Source organism: Eublepharis macularius, chromosome 15, assembly GCF_028583425.1.
Source record: "Eublepharis macularius isolate TG4126 chromosome 15, MPM_Emac_v1.0, whole genome shotgun sequence".
In the NCBI taxonomy this organism is placed as follows: domain Eukaryota; kingdom Metazoa; phylum Chordata; class Lepidosauria; order Squamata; family Eublepharidae; genus Eublepharis; species Eublepharis macularius.
The window spans coordinates 45,918,099-45,942,319 of NC_072804.1; the positions used below are offsets into that span (position 1 = coordinate 45,918,099).

The window sequence follows — 24,221 nt, forward strand, 5'->3', positions numbered from 1 at the left end:
CTGTTGTTTTATTGTGATTTTATTGAATATTATATTTTTGTATTGGTTTTAACTGCTTAATTTAAGAGAAGCAGTATAAAAATTGAATGAATGAATGAATGAATGAAAAATGCAAGTAAAATTAAAGCAAGAATTAGAAACATAGACACACAGTTAGTCTACCCAAGTGACAGATGGGATGGGTTCAGATGCTAGACTTGCTCATCTCAAATTTTCCAGTCCTTGGATACAGAGAGAGAATAGGATAGCCAGGGGCAGCCAGAAATGTATCTATATTTTCAGAAGGCCAACTTGATGTTCTATAGCAGCACAACATTAACATAAAAGATTGGAAACAGGAAACTCAAATGCTATCAAGGAAGGGAACACCATGCTTTTTAGTTATTTATTTTTAAGCAAGCCAGTTTGCTGATTTGATGAGAACATTTGGCAAAGGGGGAAAAAATCAAAGTCTAGCTGCTTACCAAAAAACACAGCAAGGAAAATGACCTTGAGTTATCAGCCCTAGCTTCAAAGGGTAGTAGAAAGAGGACAAGTTCACTAAAAAGTCCACTTAGGATAAAAGAAGAAGGAGCCCGTCACGATGCCTCATCCTCCTTGGCTGGAACTGGGACAGCAGGAGAGGCTGCCTCTGCAGTTTTCTGAAAAACCACTACTGTCTGAAAGAAAGAAAAGACTCCACTCAACATAAGAGAAGAGGCCAGGTTTACAGCTATGCAGAAGTTCAGACTTGGCTATTAAGCTCTCTGGAATGGCTTGCCTCCTTCAATAGCTCTTGGGGTTGCATTGAATTATTCTGCCTCCATGCTCAGGGCACATCATGATCCAAACAGCAGTGATCATAAGTGTAACGGATTTGCACATGACCTGCCCTAACTATGCATTTAGATGATTTGGGTTAGGGAAGGCAGCCTGCAGGCTAATTCCAGACACTGGAGGCATTTTATATGGTTCCAAGCAGCTTGCTACATTTTTTCTTCTCATCATGAGATGAAACAAAGCCACAAGTGTCCATGACTCTTTTGCCTTCACATCACTGACTGTTCCTATGATCATGCGCCTTTGAGAAAGCCCAAAGGATCCATTCACCTGCCTCTTAAGGGCATCTTTCCTGAAACGTTCTTTAGCATTTTATAACGACTTCAGAACACCCAAGCATGGCTCTGTCCAGGGGTCATTTCGTAGAAAAAGAGCTGGAGGAACTCATTAGCATACCTTATTAGCATAACTCTTTAGCATATGTCACACCTCCTGCCATCGCCGGAAGTGTGTCATTGGCATAACTGATTTGCATATGCCACACACCCTGACATCACCTATTCTGGCTGTTTTGGACCCAATCCTGGCCATTCAGGGCCAAAATTGGGCCCAAAATGGCAAAAGGGGCTGAAAATGGCTGAAAGGGGGCTCAAAATGTTCAGGATCAGGCCGCTGATGAGTGGGAGAGTGATCCACCACCCGTCAGAGGCCCGATCCAGGCCGTTTTGGCCCCAATCCAGACTGAAACAGGCCCCAAATGGCCGAGAGTCAGGTGGGCAGGGCCACCTGACATGTGACCTCTTTGGGGAACTGCTGGAACTGCGTTCCTGTGCATTCCCCCTTGAAATGAGCCCTGGCTCATTTTGATTTCCCTACAAGAGTGCATTTCCCATCATGCTCACATACAGTGAAAAAGTCATTGTTCGAAGCGGTCCTCTTTTTTAAAAGGGTGGGCTGCTGAGGTTGCCTGCCTAAGGCCAAGGTCATGGTCACTGACTGGCCCAATGAGCCATTGGAGGTGGAAAGGAAAGAATGAACATGGAAAATGTCCTGGACTCAGATCCCACCTGGTTTGAACACCATGTCCCCTTCAAGGGATCGCAGAACAACCCCCCCCTCCAGAACACCACCCTTGCTTTTATTACAACAACTTGACTTCCCCGTACAGGCAGTTACCATTTCATTGTAGGCATTTCGGCACATGCTGGAGCAACCAAATCCAGCACTGGTGACGGCGATGAGGAACTCCAGGATGGTGAATGCCAGGAGAATAGCAGCCACATAGTGCATAAGTCTGCTGGAGAAGCACAGCCTCCATTTCAGTGACTTCTTTATTGCTACGTCTAGAAACACAACTGTCATAACAGGAGGATAAGCACCATTATATGGTGTGGCTGCCCCCATCCTAAGAGGGAGGAGGATCATTCTTTGAAGAGCTCTAGAGAAGCATGGCTGGTCTGCCTGGGAGACTTAGGCCCCTAACTCAGGACAGAAATACATGGCATGACTTATGAGTGTTTGTGCAAGTTTAGGTCTGGTCTTGCAACTATGTGCCAGCTGTCTCACAAACGGAGCAGGTGCGCTCTGCTTTCATGGGATCTCTTTTTTATTTATTTTTATTTATTTTATCATATTTGTATGTGGACTAGAGATGGGCACAAACCAGACTATTTGTATGTGGACTAGAGATGGGCACAAACCAGAAAAAAAGAACCATGTAGTTCGTGGTTCATTGCATTTCACAAACCACGAACTTTCATGAACCTGCCCCTGGTTTGTTTGCTTTGTGAAAACATCACACACAGGTTGTCACTTCTGGAACAGCAGAAGGTCACTTCCAGGCCAGCAGAAGGCCATTTCCGGGTCAGCAGAAGGCCTGCAAGAAGTCCATCCCCTGTTGCCTAGGAAACTGATTGATCAGAGCCAGGCTGTTGCAATGATGAAACAAAAAACGAACCAAACGAACCAGCCTAAAGTTTGTGGCGGTTTGTCAGAAATGGGGTCTGATGAACCGCCAGTTCGCAAACCACGAACGGGCCCAGTTCATGACAAACTTTGATTCATATTTCGGTTCGTGTCCATCTCTAATGTGGACTCATCTGCATGTGTCTATTCTCACCATCACGGAGACAGTAGCGCAGAGCACCAGGTTTCCTCTGCCTCCTCTCTCAGTGGTACTGATGGTGAAGGTCAAAAGCCACCTATGGCTGTTCTTCTAATTCTGGGCCATGGGAGCTTGCTTCTTGCCTCCAACGGTATAACCAGAAGTAAACACAGATGTTGGGGAAGCATCACAAACAGGCTTGTGTTAAAACCATAGAGAAAACCCTTGGAGGACTGAAGGGCACTGAAAGAGAAGACTTCTGGGGGAAACAGGGAAGGTGGGTGAGCGAATGCAATCAGAGGAGGGAAGACAGAGAGGCAGAGCTGGGAAGAAAAAGGTGAGAAAGAAGGAATACAGGAGCAGGGGGTGAAAAGAAGTTTTGGGGTTGGCTTTGGAGGGGTGATGTTCAGTAATCATGTTTTTCTTTTGGATGATGAACAACGCAAATGTGGAGATCGCACTGTTGTCCTAGTCAACTTCCACTGCTTGAGTTCTGCACAGACACCCCAAAGTGTCGTTGAACTCTCTGGGGCTCACACTGGGAATTATGAGACCATAGAGAACGTTCTCCGGAGCTGACCAAGGACTGCGTTCCTCCGTCCTTCACAATGGATGAGCTTCTCACAGCCCAGTTCTCGTATGAGGAACACTCTTGTCAGGGATAACAATAGCTTTGTGGTTCAATTTGCTCGTTAGGGTATTCATCTCACCTAGTGTAGTATGTTGTTCTTGAAACTAAAAAGGAGAACATCACAATTCCGACACCAGCTCCCACTGCACTCAAGATGTTCATTCCCAGCATGCATTTCACCTATGAAGAGCAATCGAACGATTATTCTTTAAGAGGCCCTGCCTCTTTCCCCAGAGGCTCTGCTTTTTTGCAACCTCCACAGACTCCATTCCTACTTCCTCCTCTTTCTCCTCAGTTATCCTTTGCCGTTATGGTGCCCAGTGGCAGACCTCGGGGGTTAATTCAAAGGTAGACCTTGGAAATATGTATCTGAGAGCCTTGCTACAAGTGACATTTTACACGTGAAGGATAAAGGATCATTTTCGCAAGTCTTTCTGGGAACTGAAGTTCCTCTCCCTGACCCCTTTTCCTTTTGTTCCTTCCCCTCGCTGCCTGAAGAGACAGAGAGAGCCTACATCAACATCAGCTTTTGCAAATCGTCTTGCTGGGGGGGGGGGGGATGCTCCGGAGAAAGCTGAGAAAGTTGCAGCTGCCTGCCCCAAAGATCATTGAGAGCAGGCTTGTGACTGGAGGAACAATTTGCAAAAGTTGCTGTTGCCGCAGGCTTTCTGTCTCTTCAGGCAGCGAGGGGAAGGAACAGAAGGAAAAGAAGTAGGGGAGAGGAACTTCAGTTCCCAGAAAGACTTGCGAAAATGATTCTTTATCCTTCACGTGTAAAATGTCACTTGTAGCAAGGCTCTGAGTACCTTGGAAAGACAGACACTTGAATGATAGAGAACTGAGCCAATCCAACTCCTGAAACAAAACAGAAGAGAACAGGAGCTGTGCAAAAAGCTCCATATACATCCAGGGGCTTAAGGCTTTTAAAAAATCTTTGTGCCTACACGGCCAGGGATTTCCTATAGAGATGTGTTGGCAGTTGCACAGCAATTAGATATAAATTTGCAGAGTTGCAGAGTTTGATATTAGCAGAATGGAAATAAGTAGACAGAGTTCTGTGATTCTAGCTCTATAAAAATACTTTACTACATAATAGGGTAAAAAGGGTACATTTGGTAGGAAAAACAACAAACAGTTTCTGACTACATCTTGATAGTCTCAACTAGTCCTAGAGAGAGAAAAGTTTAGACTGCATGGTCTAGTGAAGTAGTAGTAGTGGACTGTAGCAGACTGAACAAAGAGCAATAAAACCTTAGTGTATGTTGCTAGCTAATTGCCCCCCAATAAACTGGCTCATCCACTAGACATTCCCGGATTCCCTCATTAAGATTAAAGACACCCACTTTCTCTGGCAGGAACTTCTCTGGAAGCCTAAGTGGTCCTATGCTAACTAGCTATCTGACTAAACAAACAGAACAACCATTTAACTCTTTCATGACTGAGCATAGGACACTTGCAAAAAGTCCAACAAGATGCAAAGGGACTTTGCTGGTTACTCAAAAGACAGGATGTGTGTTCTGTTTATGTCAACCCAATTTAGTCTCTTGCTCCATTACAGTAGCAGGGAAGTGTCGTTTTTTAAATCCATTTTGAAGAGATTGCACTCATTTTTGTTCCATTTGTTATTCTTAACTCCATGCCTTTTACTTTCCATTGCTTTTCAAGCCGTGCACACTTCTGGCCTAATCTGTTTTGCTTTCAGTCCAAGTTGGTGTGATTTTTCAGTGGTTGTTTTCCTTACTCTAGGTATCATCCCTGCCTATAGTTCAGGCAAATAGGAACTTTGCTTTTATTTATAGTTAGTTAAAGTCAAATCACTTCTCTCTTTTCTGAACTTTTGCACAAAGGTGCAAAATGCTGCAGCTTGACTGTTATCAGGAGCGAGCAGGAGCATGAATATCACTCCCATCCTACAATCACTCCATCAGCTACCTATCAGTTACCATGCTCAGTTCAAGGTATTGGTTATCACATGCAAAGCTATTCATGGTCTTGGCCCAGCATACCAATGGAGCCACCTTCCTCCTTATGTTCCTCCACAACAGCATCACTCATTTGAACAGGGGCTCCTGCAGGTGCCACCCTGCGAAATCAACAAAAGCCCATACATAGGCTTTCTCTGTGGTGGCCCCTACCTTGTGGAACAGCCTGCCTGAGGAGGTCAGGAGAGCCTCCGCTCTCCTGGCTTTCCTCAAATTATGCAAAACCAAATTATTCAAAAAGGCTTTTTACTCAGATAGGAGGAAAGTATTGTAGGGAGGGGGTCTCAGATGCTTCGCTAATGAAATACGGACCATAAACTTCACCACTGTGTTGCCTGATATATTATCTGTTGCTTTAAATATGGAGAGTCTTAAAAGAAATGGGAGTTCCACAACAGCTGATTGTTTTGATGTGCAACCTGTACTCTGGACAAGAGGCTACTGTCAGAACAGAATATGGGGGAACAGAATGGTTTCCAATTGGCAAGGGAGTCAGACAAGGATGCATATTATCTCCCTACCTGTTCAACCTCTATGCAGAGTATATCATAAGGAAAGCTGGATTAGATCTAGAAGAAGGTGGAGTGAAAATTGGTGGGAGGAACATTAACAATTTGAGATATGCAGATGACACCACATTACTAGCAGAAAATAGTGAAGACTTGAAACGACTACTGATGAAGGTTAAAGGGGAAAGTGCCAAAGCAGGATTACAACTGAACATCAAGAAGACAAAAGTAATGACTATCAAGGAACTACACAATTTTAAAGTTGACAATAAGGAAATTGAAGTTGTTCAAGATTTTCTATTCCTTGTCTCAATCATCAACCAACAGGGAGACTGCAATGAAGAAATCAGAAGAAGATTGAGACTTGGAAGAGCAGCTTTGAGGGAGCTAGATAAGATCCTTAAAGATAAAGATGTCTCTCTGGTAACCAAGATCAAGATAATCCAAACTATGGTATTCCCCATTGCCATGTATGGATGTGAAAGTTGGATGGTAAAGAAAGCTCACAGGAAGAAAATTGATTCATTTGAAATGTGGTGCTGGAGGAGAGTTTTGCAGATACCATGGATGGCTAAAAAGAAAATAAGTGGGTACTAGATCAAACCAAGCTGGAATTCTCCTTAGAAGTTAAAATGCTATCATACTTTGGTCACATCATGAGAAGACAAGATTCTCTGGAAAAGTCAATAATGCTAGGAAAAGTGGAAGGCAGCAGGAAAAGAGGAAGACCTAAAACGAGGTGGCTCGACTCAATAAAAGAAGCCATATCCTCCAGTTTGCAGGATCTGAGTAGGTCTGTTAGAGATAGAACGTTTCGGAGGTCTTTCATTCATAGAGTCGCCATAGGTCAGAAACGACTTGACGGCACATAACACACACAAGGGCTACCTGCACTTCATGCTTATGTTCTGTTTCAGCATTTCTTCAGTTCTGTATTAGATTCTTGATAATACTATGCCTTTGTAAGCTTATATTTATTTTACCCTATGGCATTGTTTATGGAAATGTCCTTGATACTACATAGGAATCTCCTTGATACTGATTGTATTAATTTCATACTGTGTAATCTGCCTTGAGTCTCAGTGAGTAAGGCAGACTATAAATAACATAAATAAAATAAAGGATAATCCATCTCAGATTTTGGAGATACTGGACAAAGGGTCCCAGTTTTATAGGCAAAAGAAACAAAAGATCTGATTTGATGTTTAATGGTGTCAATGAGTCAGTTTCGGGCTTGTTGGCTCACAGATGCTAGAAATAAAAGATGGTTTATTTTGGTTACTGGTAGAATGCTTCCTGTTTGTTTTTGTTAACGAAACTGCTTCCTGTTTATCTGAGAATACACAGGAGTATAAATGTCTCTCCTTATTTCTGTGATGTGAACAAGCAGGATTTGAGATGCTGCAGCATGTCATTTTTCAAAAGATTCATAACTCTACTTTCCATAAACCTGCAACACTGTTTCTGACATACCATATTACGCAGAAACGTCAAATATCACTGCTGGGAGAATGTTTTCCATTGAAACCAACAGTATAAAACATAATGCAATTAATTTGCTCATTTCCATTCTCATTTGGTCTTGCCTCAAAAAAAGAAAATGAATGGAGGATTCATATTCTTATTTTCCCTGAAACAGATGTATATCCGTATACCACTGCCAGGCCACAAGGTGATCCACGAGGTAATTTGAAGACAAAAGTGCCATTGTTCAAGAAAACTTCAGGGAAAGAAATTTAAAAATGTATTGTAAATAACAAGAAACTCAACCTCTGTGTTTTGTGTGCCAGTATTCTGTGCCAGTTTGTGTGCCAGTGTGTCTGATCCCATCATCCAGCCCCTAAATTGGTTATTTACCAGTGGTATCCTGGGGTCCTTAGCAGCGGACACAGACAAAGATCCAGAAATGATGTACTGTGGGGAAAGAGAAAAGGAGATCAGAAGGAATGAAAAGGCCTGAATCTGTGTGTCTTTGTCCCCCTGCCTCCATTCCACCCAACCACTAGATCAGAGATCTCTAGGACTGATAATCATTTGGTCATTGGGTGGAGGTCCCTCAAACTGTAAAGAGGACCCAAGCTCCAAAGACAGAGCTGTGTCCATTCCTTGAATTCCAAAGAGTCATCAAACCATAGTAGGTGATGTTGATCAGAAACACAGAAGATTTCATGAAGTCCAGAACGTGAATGAGAAATGGACTTCATGCATTACTAAAAATTTTGCCGTGATAAGATCTAAAAGGTGGCATAATAACAAAAAAAATCCCAAATCCTTCTGCTAACTGCATTTATATACTCATGCAAAATAATAATAATGATAATAACATTCGATTTATATACTGCCCTTCAGGACAACTTAATGCCCACTCAGAGCAACTTAATTACCCCACAACAATCACCCTGTGAGGTGGGTGGGGCTGAGAGAGCTCCAGAGAACTGTGACTCGCCCAAGGTCCCCCAGCTGACTTTCGTGGAGGAGTGGGGAATCAAACCCAGCTCTCCAGATTAGAGTCCCATGCTCTTAACCACTACACCAAACTGGCCGGATATACAGAAGTTCTTTGCCAAGCTCCTCCCATCTGTTATCCAAGTGCAGAGCTTGCAGGTGCCCTCCAATAACTTCTGCCCACTATATAGGCAAGTTTCTAGTTCCTTTGTATGTGACAATTCTAGTAAAATCTGATCAATGCAGTTGATTCACAATAGCTATACATTCATTGCAAAGCATTAAGCAGCGATTGTGCTAAACTGGGATAGATCTTTGTGGGGTGAAGGCCTTGATAGTGTGTTATTTCCACACTTGTGTGTAGATAATTACCAGGCTTCCCATCCAATATGGAGTCGTGAAGTGAAAGAAATAATTAATGGGATCTTTTGCCAAGACTGCCGCAAGCCCCAAAGCTATTTCCAGGATGCCAATAAGTATCTGTATTATCTGCCAAGACAGAGTCAAATGGAGTTAGCATTATCATACCTTCCACAGATGAATTAAGACAGGGCTACCATGTTGCTTGCATGGCGGTCACTTTCATGTATGGTGGGAGAAAGGAACGGCACATTCTCATAAGTGAAGCATGGCATACTGCCACAAATACCCAGACTGGATAGCCATGCAAAGACATAATGTTTTCATGGGGTCTAAACCTGTCAATGAAGCATCTTTCTATACATTTTTATCTCACTCTTCCTCCAAGGAGATCAGGACAAGGAGATATGTCCTTATTTTACTGGGCACCTTTAGAGTCACTCTGGAAGTAAAATCAAAAAGAGTCCAGTAGCACCTTTAAGACTAACCAATTTTATTGTAGCATAAGCTTTCGAGAATCAAGTTCTCTTCGTCAGATGCATGTTACAGAGACTGGTCAAATACAGAAGAGCATCTGACGAAGAGAACTTGATTCTCGAAAGCTTATGCTACAATAAAATTGGTTAGTCTTAAAGGTGCTACTGGACTCTTTTTGATTTTGCTACTACAGACTAACACGGCTAACTCCTCTGGAACTCTGGAAGTAAACATTGACTTCCGTCATTCGCTTCCCTGCCAGCAGCAAATCCAGATGTTTGCGATGGGAGCCAGTTTGGCATAGAGATTAAGAGCGGCAGGACTCTAATCTGGAGAGCCAGGTTTGATTCCCCACTCCTCCACTTGAAGCCAGCTGGGTGACCTTGGGTCAATCACAGCTCTCTCAAAGCTCTCTCAACCCCACCCACCTCACCGGGTGATTGTTGTGAGGATAATAATAACACACATTGTAAACTGCTCTGAGCGGGTGTTAAGTTGTCCTGAAGGGCACTATATACATCAAATGTTATTATTATTATCACATTCTTAGCTTGCCTTTTCTGCTGAGGACCTCAAGACTGTGGTTTCTCCATATTTGTAAATATTTTTACCCTCACAACACCCCTGCAAGGGTGATTAGACTGCCACTGGCTCAAGGTCACTCATTTATTCAATATCCTGATAGGGGTTTGAACCAAAATAGATCCAGGTCTTTAAAAAGCTCATCTCAGAATAGTCTATGTAAGCTTGGAAAAGTCAAGAAGTCTTTAATTGATCTTAGTTCAATGTAATGTACTTTAGCAACTTCTGATATCAGATGTGCTTTTTATGAGATAAAATTGTAAGTGCAATTCACCTCCAAAGTTATTTTTATATATCCTAAAAAGAACTGCCTGCCCAAGTCCGTCCTCATCCTCTTTGTGTAAATTTTTGTTCCAGGTGTACCTTCTAAAAAGGTAAAGGTAGTCCCCTGTGCAAGCACCAAGCCATTACTGACTCATGGGGGGACAGCGCATCACAACAGCTACCTGAACCTGCCTTCCGCCAGGATTAAACTCAGGTCGCGTGAGCAGAGCTTGGGCTGCAGTATTGCCACTTACCACTTTGCGCCATGGGGCTCTTCTAAGCAGAAGGCAAAAAAAAAAGAGCGGAGACTCATTTAGAGGGGCAACATGGAGTTTTCTCAATAGCAAGTAATTCTGCTGTGTCTCCACATCGGGAAGGATAATGGTCATGTTGGATGTAGGGACTTCAAAAAACTTATCCCCCTGCAATGGAGGATGGTTGGAAAGATCCAAAGACAGTGACATTAATCATACAGAGCCATAGTAGACAACCCTGCTGAGTTGGTGAATGAGTATCCTAAGAGCTTCATCTTTGGAAGCATGCTGAAGTTCACTCTGTGCCATATACTCACCCCCAGGGCCATCGGCTTCCCTCTATAAAATTTCTGTAGCGGTCTTGGCATAGAAGGGTGTATTATGCTGTTTGAGGAGAACTCCAGTGCTGCTAAGCTCCTCAGGTCCATGTTAGATGATGAGACAGTGACAACGATCTGGAAGATAATTTGGATTCAGAAGAAGTTGAGAAGATGGAGAAACGAAGGGAAGGGAAAGACCAAAATTAGGGTGAATATTTTTGAGTGGGAGGGAAGGAAGGCCCCTCTCATATTAGGGGTTGCAACTCTTGGAGTGAAGTTCAGGTGACTTTTTGTGCTGCTGGGCTGCAAGGCAGAGGGGAAGGGAACATTGTAGCCACAAAAAGATCCTAATTTTGTATTCTGTGAGCCAAACTACAAGTGATGCCTGACGCAGGTGGGACACTTGTCAGCTTCCCTCAAGTTTTGATGGGAAATGTAGGCAGCTTGGTGGAATGTTGGACAAGTGACAGTTGAAAAGTCCATTGGACAGTAGTCAGAGAGCCAAGCTGCAAGACCAGGATGCCGACATTTCCCATCAAAACTTGAGGGAAGCTGACAATTGTCCATCTAGTGTCAGGCATCACTTGTAGTTTGGCTCTGTTACAGGGCGGTCTAAATGATTCTGGGGTCTTGGGGAAAAGTCCGGGGTGAGGCCCTAGAATCACTGCCCATACTACACGAACCACGACCACACACCCCGGGACTAAGCAAGGGGTGGCTCTGCCCCAGGCCAAATGAGCAGGAGCTGCTGCTGCCGGAAGAAACGAACTGATGAGGAATGCCAGGCAGCAACCGAAACATGCTCTTCTTCTCCCCACCCTCATTGGCAGGGGAGCTGTTGAGTCAGTGAGCAGTTGGGGTCCCCCAAGTGCAGGTCTCGAGGCAACTGCCCCTGTTAATCTGGAATAAATACCATTTGCTCGGCAGAACCCTGAATGCAAACTGGAATCTTGCAACCTTCAGCGTGCAAGATTTCTCCCTCCCTACAATGCTTTCCTCACTCTGGGAATAAGACAAGGAAGCACAAAGCTGATATACAAGACCACACCCTTGCTTTCTGTGTTAATCAGTGTGGCATAATCTTGGCCCCACATTCAACATCACTGGGGAAAGCAGAAGCGCCTGCTTCAACTTTCAGGGATGCACTGGAACGGCATTCTCTTATATGTTTTCTACTCTGCAGTCCTGGATGTTGTGAACACCACTTCTGGTTCATTCCACAAGTGGTTTTTGTCCTTTACCAGCCTTTAACCAAGTGGCTACCCTGACCTGGATAGCCCAGGTGAGTCTGATCTTGTCAGATCTCAGAAGCTAAGCAGGGTCAGCCTTGGTAAGTAATTGGATGGGAGACCTCCAATGAAGACCAGGGTTGCAGAAGCAGGCAATTGCAAACCACCTCTGTCTGTCTCTTGCCATGAAAACCCCACCAGGCGTCACCATGAGTCAACTCTGACTTGAGGGCATGCTCTACTATTAATAACCAGGAGGATACATTGCCCTGAGCCTATCTTTCCATTGCTTGTTAGCCAGTGAAGCAGGTCTTCTGTACATTATTGATTATGGACACAGGACAACGGTTCACGATTATTTTGTTATTCACTTCATTTCCACTCTGCTTTCTCCTCAGGGGCGAGACCCAAAGCAGCTTACATCATTTGCCTCTCCTCCATTCTCTCCTCACAACAGTCCTTTGAGGTTGGTTAGGCTGAGATTGGCCCAAGGTCACCCAACAAGCTTCCATGGCAGACAAGGGATTTGAATCTGGGTCTCCCAGATCTTAGTTCAGCACTCTAACCACTACACCACTCCTGATGTGTAAAGAAACATCTAGGTTTATGTGTCTTATGGGGGAGGGGCTGGCATTTAGGTTAAACTGATCTTTTTTCCATCTGTGGTAGATCAGGCAACCTGTCCCTTACCTGTCAACCCGTGACTTAACTACAGTGATCCAAGCAATGGTCATCTGTAGGCTAGATTACTGTAACTCACTGTACGTGGGGCTGCCCTTGAGCCTGACCCGGCGATTACAGCTGGCACAAAATGCAGCAGCACGTGTTATTACGAGAGTGCCAAATAAGGTGCATATAACACTGTTCTTATACGAGCTGCATTGGTTGCCAGTGGAGTACCGGATCAGATTCAAGGTTCTGGTATTGACCTATAAGGCCCTGTGCGGACTGGACCAGCGTATCTACAGGACCGTTTCTCCCCATATATTCCCCAGAGGACACTCCGATCATGGGACAAACAGCTGTTGGTGGCCCCTGGCCCCAAGGAGGCCCGCCTAGCCTCGACTAGAGCCAGGGCCTTTTCGGTCCTGGCTCCCACCTGGTAGACAGCTCTGTCTGCTGAAATCAGGGCCTGGCAGGACCTACTATCTTTTTGCCGGGCCTGCAAGACAGAGTTGTTCCGCCAGGCATATGGCTGAGGCTGGGCCTCTGCTGGCCTGGAAAAAAAGGGATGTATAAAACCCTCCCTGTGAAGGCTGTCCTCCATCCCATTTTAAATGTGTTGTTTTTAATGAACATGAATTTTTAATTGTATTTTAAATATGTTGTTATCTGCCCTGAGCCCACTCGCGGGGAGGGCGGAATACAAATTTGAAATAAATAAATAAATAAAATCTATTATATCATCATCATCATCATCATCATCATCAATAATAATAATAATAATAATAATAATAATAATAATAAACAGCTGTGCTTATATACTGATAGGGAATTGAGGCTGAGAGGATTGGCTTACTCAGGGCCACCTGCTGAGCTTATGGCAATAATAGAACCAGCAGAATGCTGACTCGCAGCCCAACCACTCAACTGCTATGGTACAGCAGCTCTCATTATCGCATTCTGCTTTCTCACTATAAAAAGTAAGATGCCTGTTGCTTCCTGGACAGGGCATTCCTTTTGGGCCTCATCAGAGCCTTCTTGCGAGCATTCAAGAGCTTTTTTAACTGGCTGAAATCGAACAGGTGCAGCACTTGCCGCCAGGCAGATGCCACTCCTCCAGCCTTTACTTCTCCATTAATGACCCTGGAGCTCTTCCAAGGGAAAAGATGTCCCTGATCCAGGTTGATCTTCCACTTCATACGTAACATCAGAGAACAAATCTACATGTCATAGGAAGCCGTGGCTCTCTTGCAAGGCCCATCTTTGACATATGGACTTCTAGGCTTTGGGGTGCAGATGACAACTCTAAAGTGTGAATGGCTCCTGGGGTCTGTTTCTAAGCCTGGTGGAAGAGAGCGCAGGGGATGGCAAGGCAGGGAGATGGGTCCACGACTGGCACTGAGGCATGAAGGCAAAATGGAACTTCCATCTTCCAAGGCAGTATACCTCTCAATCTCCCAATGAGGGGTGCTTTGTCCCCCTGCCTCTGATCTGTGGGAAACCAGGCGCTGGACTCAGGGGCCAATCCACCCCCTCTTTGGGAATCGCTCCTCCTCCTGGCTGTATTGTGCACAGAGACTGCCCACGGGGCAGTGCTCCCAACCTGGACTCACCTGAGACTCCAGAGCCCAAATCCTCCTCTTTCTTTAAAAACTTGTCTTCGTCCCCGGGCAGATCTTGGCCGGCAAGCAGAATCTTCGCCTGGGAGGACCCCGCTCGGGTGCCCCGCCTAGACTCTCCAAGGATGGTGGGCGGCGAGTCTGATGCCCCCTTGCTTGGCACGGAGGTCCCGGGATCTCTGATCCGCGAAGATTTGCGCTGGAAAGGGCAGGCGACTTTGCTTTCACTTGCGACGTCCCATGCGGAAAGCTGCGGGGTGGGGTGGGGTGGGGTGAGGACAAACAAAAGAGTCCAACCAGGTGGACAGCCCAGAGCTTTGGCGCCGGAAATCACTGCGACACACCAGGGAGATGCTTCTCTATCGCTGGGTTGGCACCCTTCCCAGGGGGAGAAGAGTCGAAGCCAGGGCAGGTGCGGTTCCTTCCCTTTCCTCTCCTTCCCCTTCTTCTCTTCCCCTTTCCTCTTTTTTTAAGCGCAGCGCAGGATAGATGAATCGCTGGTTTGACAGCACAGGGGGAAGTTCCCGTTTTATTCTTTTTGCGTTGGCACGGGTGGGAATATTGTTCAGGGGGCTAAATCTCTGGGGAATCCAAAATAAAGACTTTGATACCAAGTTTTAGAGCCACTGAGAATCTCCTTACAAGTACCACATGGGCAAAAGCGCTCCCAAATAGCAATGCTTGGAGTGCTTACTGCCCTGGGGAAGAGAGAAGGGCCAAATCAGACCCACTGGAGCCCAGCAGTAGGAAAAGAGGCCCTGAAAGGAGGTGGATTGGGGAAGAGGTTCGTGCTTCGCCCAGCGTTCTGTCTTCCAAGCCTTGCCAAAGGAGTAGCTCTGTTGAAAAGGTAGCTTTGAGCCTGAAGGCACCAGAAAGCGAAGGTTCTGCAAAACTAGCATGGAAGAAGCAAGTGGGTGAGGAGCTCTCAGACAAAATGGAGAGTGCAGAAGACGCAGCCGCCAGTGTGATGCAAGGCGAAGCGGAGGCTCTCAGCTCAGAAGAGGAGACCCCAGTAGAGAGGCCTCCACCCAGAAATACAGAAGTCTGTGACGGTCAGAACAACCTCCCCAATATCTTTTCCATCTCCACATCAAACTAAACCCAAGGAAATGAAAATCCCTGCAGCTTCATCGAACCCCTTCTGGGTGAATGTACTCCCACCCCACATGCGGAATTCACCAACACTGGAGGAGTGTGAGGTGGTCATTCACCAGCTGTGGAATATTCAGGGCTCATTTTGAGGGGGAACGCACAGGAACGCAGTTCCGGTAGTTCTCCGAAATGGTCACATGTCACATGGCCCCGCCCACCTGATTTTTGGCCATTTGGGGCCCGTTATGGCCTGAATCGGGGCCAAAATGGCCCAATTCAGGCCCCAAAAGGCCAGGATTGGGTCCAAAACAGCCAGGATAGGTGATTCAGGGGGCGGGGCATATGCAAATCAGTCGTGATAATGAGACACTTCTGGTGATTGTCAAGGGGCGTGGCATAGGCAAATGAGCTGTGCTGATGAGTTATGTTAATGAGTTCCTGCAGCTCTTTTTCTACAAAATGACCCCTGGGAATATCAATCACATGCAGTTGCAGAAGCTGATGTATTTAATAATAATAATATTTGATTTATATACCACCCTTCAGGACAACTTAATGCCCACTCAGAGCGGTTTACAAAGTGTCTCATTATTATCCCCACAACAATAATCACCCTGTGAGGTGGGTGAGTCTGAGAGAGCTCTGAGAGAGCTGTGACTGACCCAAAGTCACCTAGCTGGCTTCAAGTGGAGGAGTGGGGAATCAAACCCGGCTCACCAGATTAGAGTCTCACGCTCTTAACCACTACACCAAACTGGCTGCCATATGAGATCATGTTTGGAAGACATCCACAAGACAAAAAGAATTCCTGATAACTATATGCTAGTTGGGCGACTTGGATTGGAACTCCCTTAATATGAAGATTAAATAAGGATATGCCTAAAAAGGTAGGATTGTTACATCAGTGCATGTCGAGTTTTAGAGAGGTGCAGCCACATACAAGGAGATTCCATGCCTTTTGGCTTGACTTCAGGGAAAGTGAGGAGTTATGTCCTTAGAGCAGAAGGGGCTAGAATCTGGGTTTAGTTCCACCAACATTTTCAGAGAATATACTTCAGGGTATCTGGAGAAGGGAGCTTTAACTCTGGAAAGCTTCTATCCTGAAAATCTGGTTGGTCTCTCAGGTGCCTCTGGAATCACATCCAGCTGTTCTACTGCAAACCAACACAGCTGCCAACCGGAAGGCAGCATCTGATTCCTGGATCCCTCCTCTTCAGTACAGTTCATCCCCCCGTCCCATGTTTCAGTCCTTATTTTAGATTCTTTCCAAGATCTGCCATTCAGCAGCATCTCCCTTGTGGCTTCTTGTTCCTGTCCGCTTAAAACCTTCACAGGTTTTAACCAGATTCAGCGGCATAAAAACAAGCTCTACACCAAGTTCCTAATATCCCAGATCGGGATTCCCTTCACCCTTCCCTGCAGTCCATAAGAAAAAGAGGGGGTGGGGGACATAAGCTGGTGCACAATTAATCACCATTTCTACATGGGGCAGATGACCCATATTGCCCCCCCCCCACACTAGTAGGAGACAGGCAGGGAGGCTAATTGGTGGATCTGAATACTGGCCTCAAACGTATGCCTGGTGGAACATCTCTGTCTTACAGGCCCGCCAAAAGGACACAAGGTCTTGGTGGGCCCAAGTATTCTCCAACAGAGAGTTCCACCAGGTTGGCGCCAGAACCGAAAAGGCCCTGGCCCTGGTTGAGGCCAGTCGAGCCTCCCTAGGGCCAGGGACCACCAGTAGATGTTTTCCTGCTGATGTTTTCCGGCATACTAATATAAGAGAGAGTAGTAAATTCATGACAAATTTCTGATTATATTATTTACATTTTGTATTTTCCACTGCACCCAAAGATGTATATTTGACCCTCCATACCAAGTGAGAACATGATCATTCTGACGCCAACTGCCACTGTCAATATTCATTTCCAGCATGCCTTTCACCTTAGAAAGAATGGATTCCTTAAGGTGTCTAAGCCTATTCCTTGGAAACTCTGATATTTTTTAAACCTTCATAGATTGCAGTCCTAGTTCTTCCGTTTATCCTCTTGCTTGTCCTTGTTCTTTATGGTAACCACTCCTGATACTGTAAAGGGCAGAACTGAATGGTAGACTTGGACCAACATATTTGGGCACCTCTAGAAAGAGAGACGCTTGAGATATTGTGGATGGAGAAAATGTCAACACATGAAACATAGGTCAACAGGACCTCTTCCCCTTGTAAACTTACCATTATAATTTTTCTTTATTTAAACTATAAACAATCACATAAAAACTATAGACAACAAACGTAAAGGATAAAAAGCATTCTAAAAAGGAGACACTAACAATACATAGGCAAGTGAAAAAAGAGAAAAGAAAAAGAAACCCTTAAACTAAACTACAGATTGAGTTCTGATTTTCTCTGCCACAAATATAGATCATTTTCAGAATCTCGCTTATTCTAAGTCAAACATAAACACCCTCTTTTTTCTTTTGTTCATGGTTCTTAATTCATAAATCCAGATGTCATCAAATCCTTATTATTCGTTTCATGTAAAAACTCTATAAACAGTTTCCATTCAGTCAAAAACGTAACTAATGTCTTTCCCCTCATCAGTGAAGTAAGTTTTGCCATTGACGCAAACTCCAACACTTTTATCCACCATTCCTCCACTGTAGGCAATGTTGGAGTTTTCCACTTTTGTGCATAGAGTACTCTTGCCGCCGTAATCAAATATAAAAACAAAGTTCCAAAGCTTCTTTCCAACTGGCTGTCCATTATTCCCAACAAACAAAGCAATCTCTGGTTTCAATTGGATTCTGATCTTCAAAATCTTCTGAATTGATGATTGTATCTGTCACCAGAAACTCTTTGCTTTCTTACATGTCCACCTTCACCTTGTAAACTTAGAAGAGGATATTAATTGCACAGCTAAGAAGGGAGTCAAATCTTGCCAGCTGCAAATCAGTAAAAGACTCTGGACTCATTATCAACAGAGATCCTAATGACACGCTCTCTGATTCTATGCAACTAACAGCAAAAACTGTGGGGCTTATCGTTGAAAGACTGGAAACGGGTCATTTCATAGAAAAAGAGCTGCAGGAACTCATTAGCATATGCCACACCCCTTGACATCACCAGAGGTGTGTCATTAGCATAACTGATTTTCATATGCCACACACCCCTGACATCACCTATCCTGGCTGTTTTGGACCCAATCCTGGCCATTCAAGGCTGAAATTGGGCCCAAAATGGCAAAAAGGGGCTGAAAATGGCCAAAAAGGGGGCCAAAATGGTCAGAATTGGGCCACTGCTGAGCGGGGGAGTGATCCATCACACATCAGAGGCATGATCCTGGCTGTTTTGGAACCAATCCTGGCTGTTTTAGGCCCGATCCTGGACATTTTGGGCCAAATCCAGGCCAAAACAGTCCCCAAATGGCCAAAAATCAGGTGGGTGGGGCCACCTGACATGTGACCTCTTTGGCGAACTACCAAAACTGTGTTCCTGTGCATTCCCCCTCAAAATGAGCCCTGACTGGAGATATCTGAAAGTAAAATTGATCAGCTTATTCAACTAACCCAGAAGCTGTTGCAATAAACTAAAGTTAAAGCAGTGTCTGTCAGGTTCATGACTGAAAAACTGTCTCCTTTTCTCCAAAAAGGGAGTGTTAACAACAGCAAGGCATGGCAGAAGCAAATAAGAAGACAACAGGACCTCTGCCAAAAGTCCCATGGATATTCAGGGGCTTAAGATGTGACCTCTTTTTGGCTTTTATGGTAGTGCAGTTCAATCTCTATGCAATCTAACTGGGCATTTATATACTGATACAAAATGGGATACAAGAGGGATACTTGAAAGGCAGGACATGTGCCTGTCCTTCTTAGGCCATTACCCCATCACAGTTATAAAGGTGGGCAGCTTTTAAAATCTTCATTTCCTAAAGTTCTTTCTCATTTTTGTTCCTGAAACCCATAATTTATTTGACTTATTCTATTCATTTTACTTTCCATTGGTTTGAAGGGGCACACAAGTCTTCTTATAAACATTTGTTTTCAGTTTGGATGATAATTTCAAGAGGAGTATCTCTTGTCCCATGAATAGTCTCTACCAAATTTCAGACAGCTAAAAAGTTCTATATGCAATTAAAGTCCAAATGTATATTGTGCTTATATATAATGTCTTTGTGCTTCACTGAAACGAAATGTTCAGAACTTTACACAAAGGATCAACCTTGCTTAATTTCAGATATTCAGTGCAATCCTAAAAAGAGTTACTCTGGTCTAAGCCCATTGATTTCAATGGACAGAAGCTGAAGTCATCCCCCACCAACTGTTCTTATTGCGCAATTCCTCTTTTCCTATTCAGCCAGTTCCAGATGCGTGCTTTTGTGCATCCTGAATAACAGCTGGAGGAAAGTGGGGCAGCGGGGGGGAATTGCAGAAGATAAACACTTGGCAGGCTCACATTCTTTCAACACAGTTCTCTCTCTGTTGATTTCCGGAGAAGTGACTAAGTATAAGAGGTGTGGCTGACCTCTTGTGGGGCAAGAGACAGTCGAACGAGACATCTGTTTGGTACAGCAAGCAGGGTAGAATTTAAAGTGCTCATCTATTCATTCATGATTTTGGTCCAATTATTTTGTGAGGACAAAAGGGGAAAATCACATACAGAACTTCGAAGAGGAAGGGTGAGATTAAAACGTAAATCAATGGCAGTTCAAAGGGTCTATGATGAGTCCATACCCAAAAAGATGTGCTCGGCCAATGGCGGTTACAGTTCCATAGCGGAATTCTGCAAGAATGCAGCAGAGGAAAAGAAGGTAAAGGTACCATTTCCCAAAAGCTATCCTCATCACTGCTACATCTGTACGCAGAAATTCAAGAAGGCAGCTAAGGAGAATTCTGTTTGCTGCTTAGCTGTAACCAAAGAATCCATCCCATCATACTGCTAAGCAGGGCTTTTTTTCTGGGAAAAGAGGTGGTGGAACTCAGTGGTGGAACTCAGGACCACACAATGATGTCACTTTGGGTCAGCTGGAACAAGGGGGGGGCATTTTTTTAAAGTTTAAATCGCCCTTGGCAAAAATGGTCACATGGCCGGTGGCCCCGCCCCCTGATCAGAGGGGAGATCAGGGGGCGGGGCCACCAGCCATGTGACCATTTCCAAGAGGTGCCGGAACTCCGTTCCACTGCGTTCCCGCTGAAAAAAAGCCCTGCTGCTAAGTTATTGTTCACAACATTTGTTCCCAGGCAAACTGAAGCCAGTTTTATGCTTGCTGCATAGATTAGGGAGGGCAAGTATGCCAACAAAGGCAGGTTATCTCTGACTACCAGATGCAACAGACAGTATAGATCTCTCCTCATCACATCTAGTGTCTGCCTTCCTGGACCCCTTTGGCTGGTTGTTCTTGGAAACCGAGCTAGACGGAGGTTCTAAGGGCCAGATCCCAGGAAGGAAGTTCTTTTGCTTCTTCTGCTTAATTTTAATTATTATTAAATAATTAAATTTTATTAATCATACCCCCAACAGATGAAGCAACATTTGAAGACAGAAAAGAAAATGAGCAAATGCTTTTCTAATATCCACTTCTGCCTTTCTCCAGCTCAGTCCCCGGAAGCAACTTTCAACAAAGAATCAAGCTCCGATTAAATATTTTGTCTGGGCAGTCATAGCAAATATTCATTTTTGTCCTTCAGCGCAGAGCCAGGAAGTACTTCAGAATACTTACCGCATTCCTATCTTGCCTTCTTCTCCAAGAACTCCAAGATTCTACTCAATTTTATCCTCACAACAGCCCTGAGGGTGGGGGATGCAGACCAAGAGGGCCCAATTGGCTCAAAGTCATATGGGGCAGCTTTTTTGAGTTGCAGAAGGTGATTCCCAGAATTCAGGTCATCTTTTGAGCCACTTGGATCTGAGCACATGGGAGAGGGGAAGGAGAGAAGAGATGACAGAACAATCTTTCCCTCCCAGGTTCCCACTCCTGCTTTCATTTCTTAAACTCGACTCTCAGGTTGAGGCAATTTTCCTGTTTTACTATAGGTATCCCAGCACATGCTGGCACACCCAAATGCAGCAGTGGCGACAAGGAACTCTAGGATGGTGAAAGCTAGGAGAACTGTAACTACTGTGTACATAACAGCCTGCTGGAGAAGCACACCTTTCACTTCCATATAGAAACGCAAGACTCAAAATATGAGGGCATGCACTATTGTGTGAGCAGCTGATCCCAAGGGGGAGCAGCCCTACTCTTCTAAGAGTCTGGACTAGCAAGGTGGGTCTATCAAGCAGCATTAATCTCTAACAACATGCATTGATTTTGTTTTGTACATACACCCCCCACCCAAAATTACCAGGGATTCTCTGTGAGAAGTATGAGACCATAGAGAGTGTTCTCCCTTCAGAAGCAAGGAGCATTGCCCTTCCATGAAAGCTCTGCCATTTTCAACCTCTACAGCCCCACTTGCTTCTGTCTCCACTTGGTTCTCCTTGCTCTTGGTGGTGTCCAGTGGAAAAGCCCTGGCATTAACCAAAAAAGGGCAGAATACAATGGCTGAACATTTCAGAGGAAAGACAATGGAAATATAGAGAACTGAGCCCACTCCGGAAGGGAGGGAGGGAGGGAGGGAGGGAGGGAGGGAGGGAGGAAGGAAGGAAGGAAGGAAGGAAGGAAGGAAGGAAGGAAGGAAGGAAGGAAGGAAGGAAGGAAGGAAGGAAGGAAGGAAGGAAAGGATCGGTGCAAGAAGTTCCATGTGCATTCTGGGATTTAAACAGCAAGATCTGAGTCCGGTAGCACCTCAAAAATCAACAAGATTTTCAGGGTATAAACTTTTGAGAGTCAAAGCTCCCTTTGCCAAGTATCTGACAAAGTGTTTGATTTATAGCAGTGATACACACCCAGTGGCTCTTGGACACATGTGGCTCTTGGAAAAACCACCTGGTGGCTCTTCTAATCACTTTTCCCCAATGTGATACCTATCCAACGTTTCAGAAAAGTGGGCATGGCCCTTGCCTGATGGGCCTTGTGGTTGGCAGGTGCTGGCGTCATGCGAGGGATGGATGAAAGTTTGGCTGTTTTGTTTGACATTAATTATGATTGTGGCTCTCTGCCAGCCACAGAGTGGGTATCACTGATCTAAGCCCCCCTTCTCATTCTTGGTTTATAACAACGTAATCCCTATGCTACAATGTCAGGCCATTTAAAAACAGATGCAAAGGGATCTTTGGACGTATCTGAAAAGCAGGAGATGTCTTCTCTATATACCAATCCACTTTAGTCCTCATACCATCCCAGTAGTGGAAAGATGCAGTTTTTTAGTCTTCATTTTGAAAAAGCTCACTCATTTGGTTCCTTTCATTATTTAACTAATAACTTGTTTTCATTATTCCATTACCTCCATTGGCTTTAATGTGGCACACATTTCTAGGTGCAGTCATTTTGGTTTCATTCCATTCTGGATGAGTTCTTCAATGGCTGCAACCTTTGCTCACAAGGAATTATCCTTTGCAAAGATCATAGAGATAGGGGAACCGCTCCTGATTTCATAGGTAGTGAAAGCCAAAACATATTTCTGGTGATAATCTGTTCGTTTTCCATTGAAATGAAAATTTTCAAAACTGTCTGCCTTTGCCTAAAGGATCATCTTTACCATGTTTCAGAGAGGTGGGACAAGGGGAAAATGCAAGAAAAAAGTTTTTAATGGTTTCTTGGAAGGGAGATAAATGCTGCCTGATATTATTTCCTCCAAATTGTGGGGGGGAATCTGTGCCAGGGTTGAGAATTGACCAGAACCTGGAGTGACTATCTCTGTGTTGTATATCAGAGCCAAGCTACAAGTAATGAATGACACAGGTTGGACACTTGTCAGCTTCCCTCAAGTTTTGATGGGAAATGTAGGCATCCTGGTCTTGCAGCTGTAATGGAGAACCAAGCTGTAAAACCAGGACACCTACATTTCCCATCAAAACTTGAGCGAAGCTGACAAGTGTCCAGCCTGTGTCAGGCGTCACTTGTAGCTTGGATCTCAGTAATCATTCTTTGCAATGCTGCCATGTAGTTGTGGGTTTTTGAAAGGGAGATCAGTAGCAGCTCTCCTGGGATCACACAGGGCTTGAGCCAACCAAAAACAGATCATGAATAGATCGTTCCAAGCCTTCTTTATATCAAATATTACAGATAATCTCACAATCGCACAGCATGTGCATCTTAGTTTCTAGATGCAAACTGCAATTTTTAAAAATTAAATCTGAGTGAGAGAATTCTTCTGTCTCCCCCTTACAATAAGTCATTCTTAAAAGCGAATGCCAGATTCCAGAGTTTTATAAATATTTGCATTATTTACTTACATCAAGTCAACGTTTCTCAAAGGGCAAAAGCTCTTACTAAGGACCCAGATGGGGATCATTTGCAACTTCACTTTAAACAGCGCAGTCCAGTAGTGCTTTAATTTTTTGCAGTGGAATGCAAAAAAGTTCTGCACACCTGTTCCTCCATGCAACACTCAAAAGCAAGAACAAAATCCTGTAATATATTTTATTAGGGCCAACCAAATTGACACAAAACATTATACAAACTTCTGAGCACTTCAGAACAAACTTTTAACACCAAAGCCTGAACGATCTGCTTTCCACTCTTCTATCTTTTAAAAATTTGTAACATTCAGCATGATGAAGAGGGCTCAAAAGCTTGCACGATATTTTGCGACAATTTGCTTGGTCCTAACATAAGGTATCAGGTGGATTTCGTTCCTGAAACCCAGTTCTCTGCATTTGTTCTCTGTCTCCCGTTCTAGAAATGGTTTTTCAGAAATCCTATTCTAAAGGTCATCTCTGGTTACTACAAGTATAATTTCTAATTAATTCATTAATCGCTTGACTAAATAGGCACAGTGCATTTCACTGGTGGACATGAAAACAGGCTGTGATTCTGTCCCACATGGTGGTGG

At 44.4% G+C, this 24,221-nt stretch overlaps 1 protein-coding gene and 1 pseudogene across 1 annotated transcript; one reads left to right on the plus strand and one right to left on the minus strand.

Annotated features, from left to right (window-relative positions):
* Positions 1–578: 578 nt before the first annotated feature.
* On the minus strand, positions 579–14,275 carry LOC129342937 (membrane-spanning 4-domains subfamily A member 8-like). Its single transcript, XM_054998895.1, has 7 exons — positions 14,193–14,275; positions 10,685–10,822; positions 8,803–8,919; positions 7,843–7,899; positions 3,574–3,674; positions 1,936–2,164; positions 579–659 (listed from the first exon to the last, which is right to left on the minus strand). Exons 2-7 carry the CDS (start codon positions 10,793–10,795, stop codon positions 579–581), a joined length of 696 nt encoding a protein of 231 aa, XP_054854870.1. The 5' UTR covers positions 10,796–10,822; positions 14,193–14,275.
* A 48-nt stretch (positions 14,276–14,323) lies between these two features.
* On the plus strand, positions 14,324–16,145 carry LOC129342938 (uncharacterized; annotated as a pseudogene).
* The last annotated feature ends 8,076 nt before the right edge of the window (positions 16,146–24,221 follow it).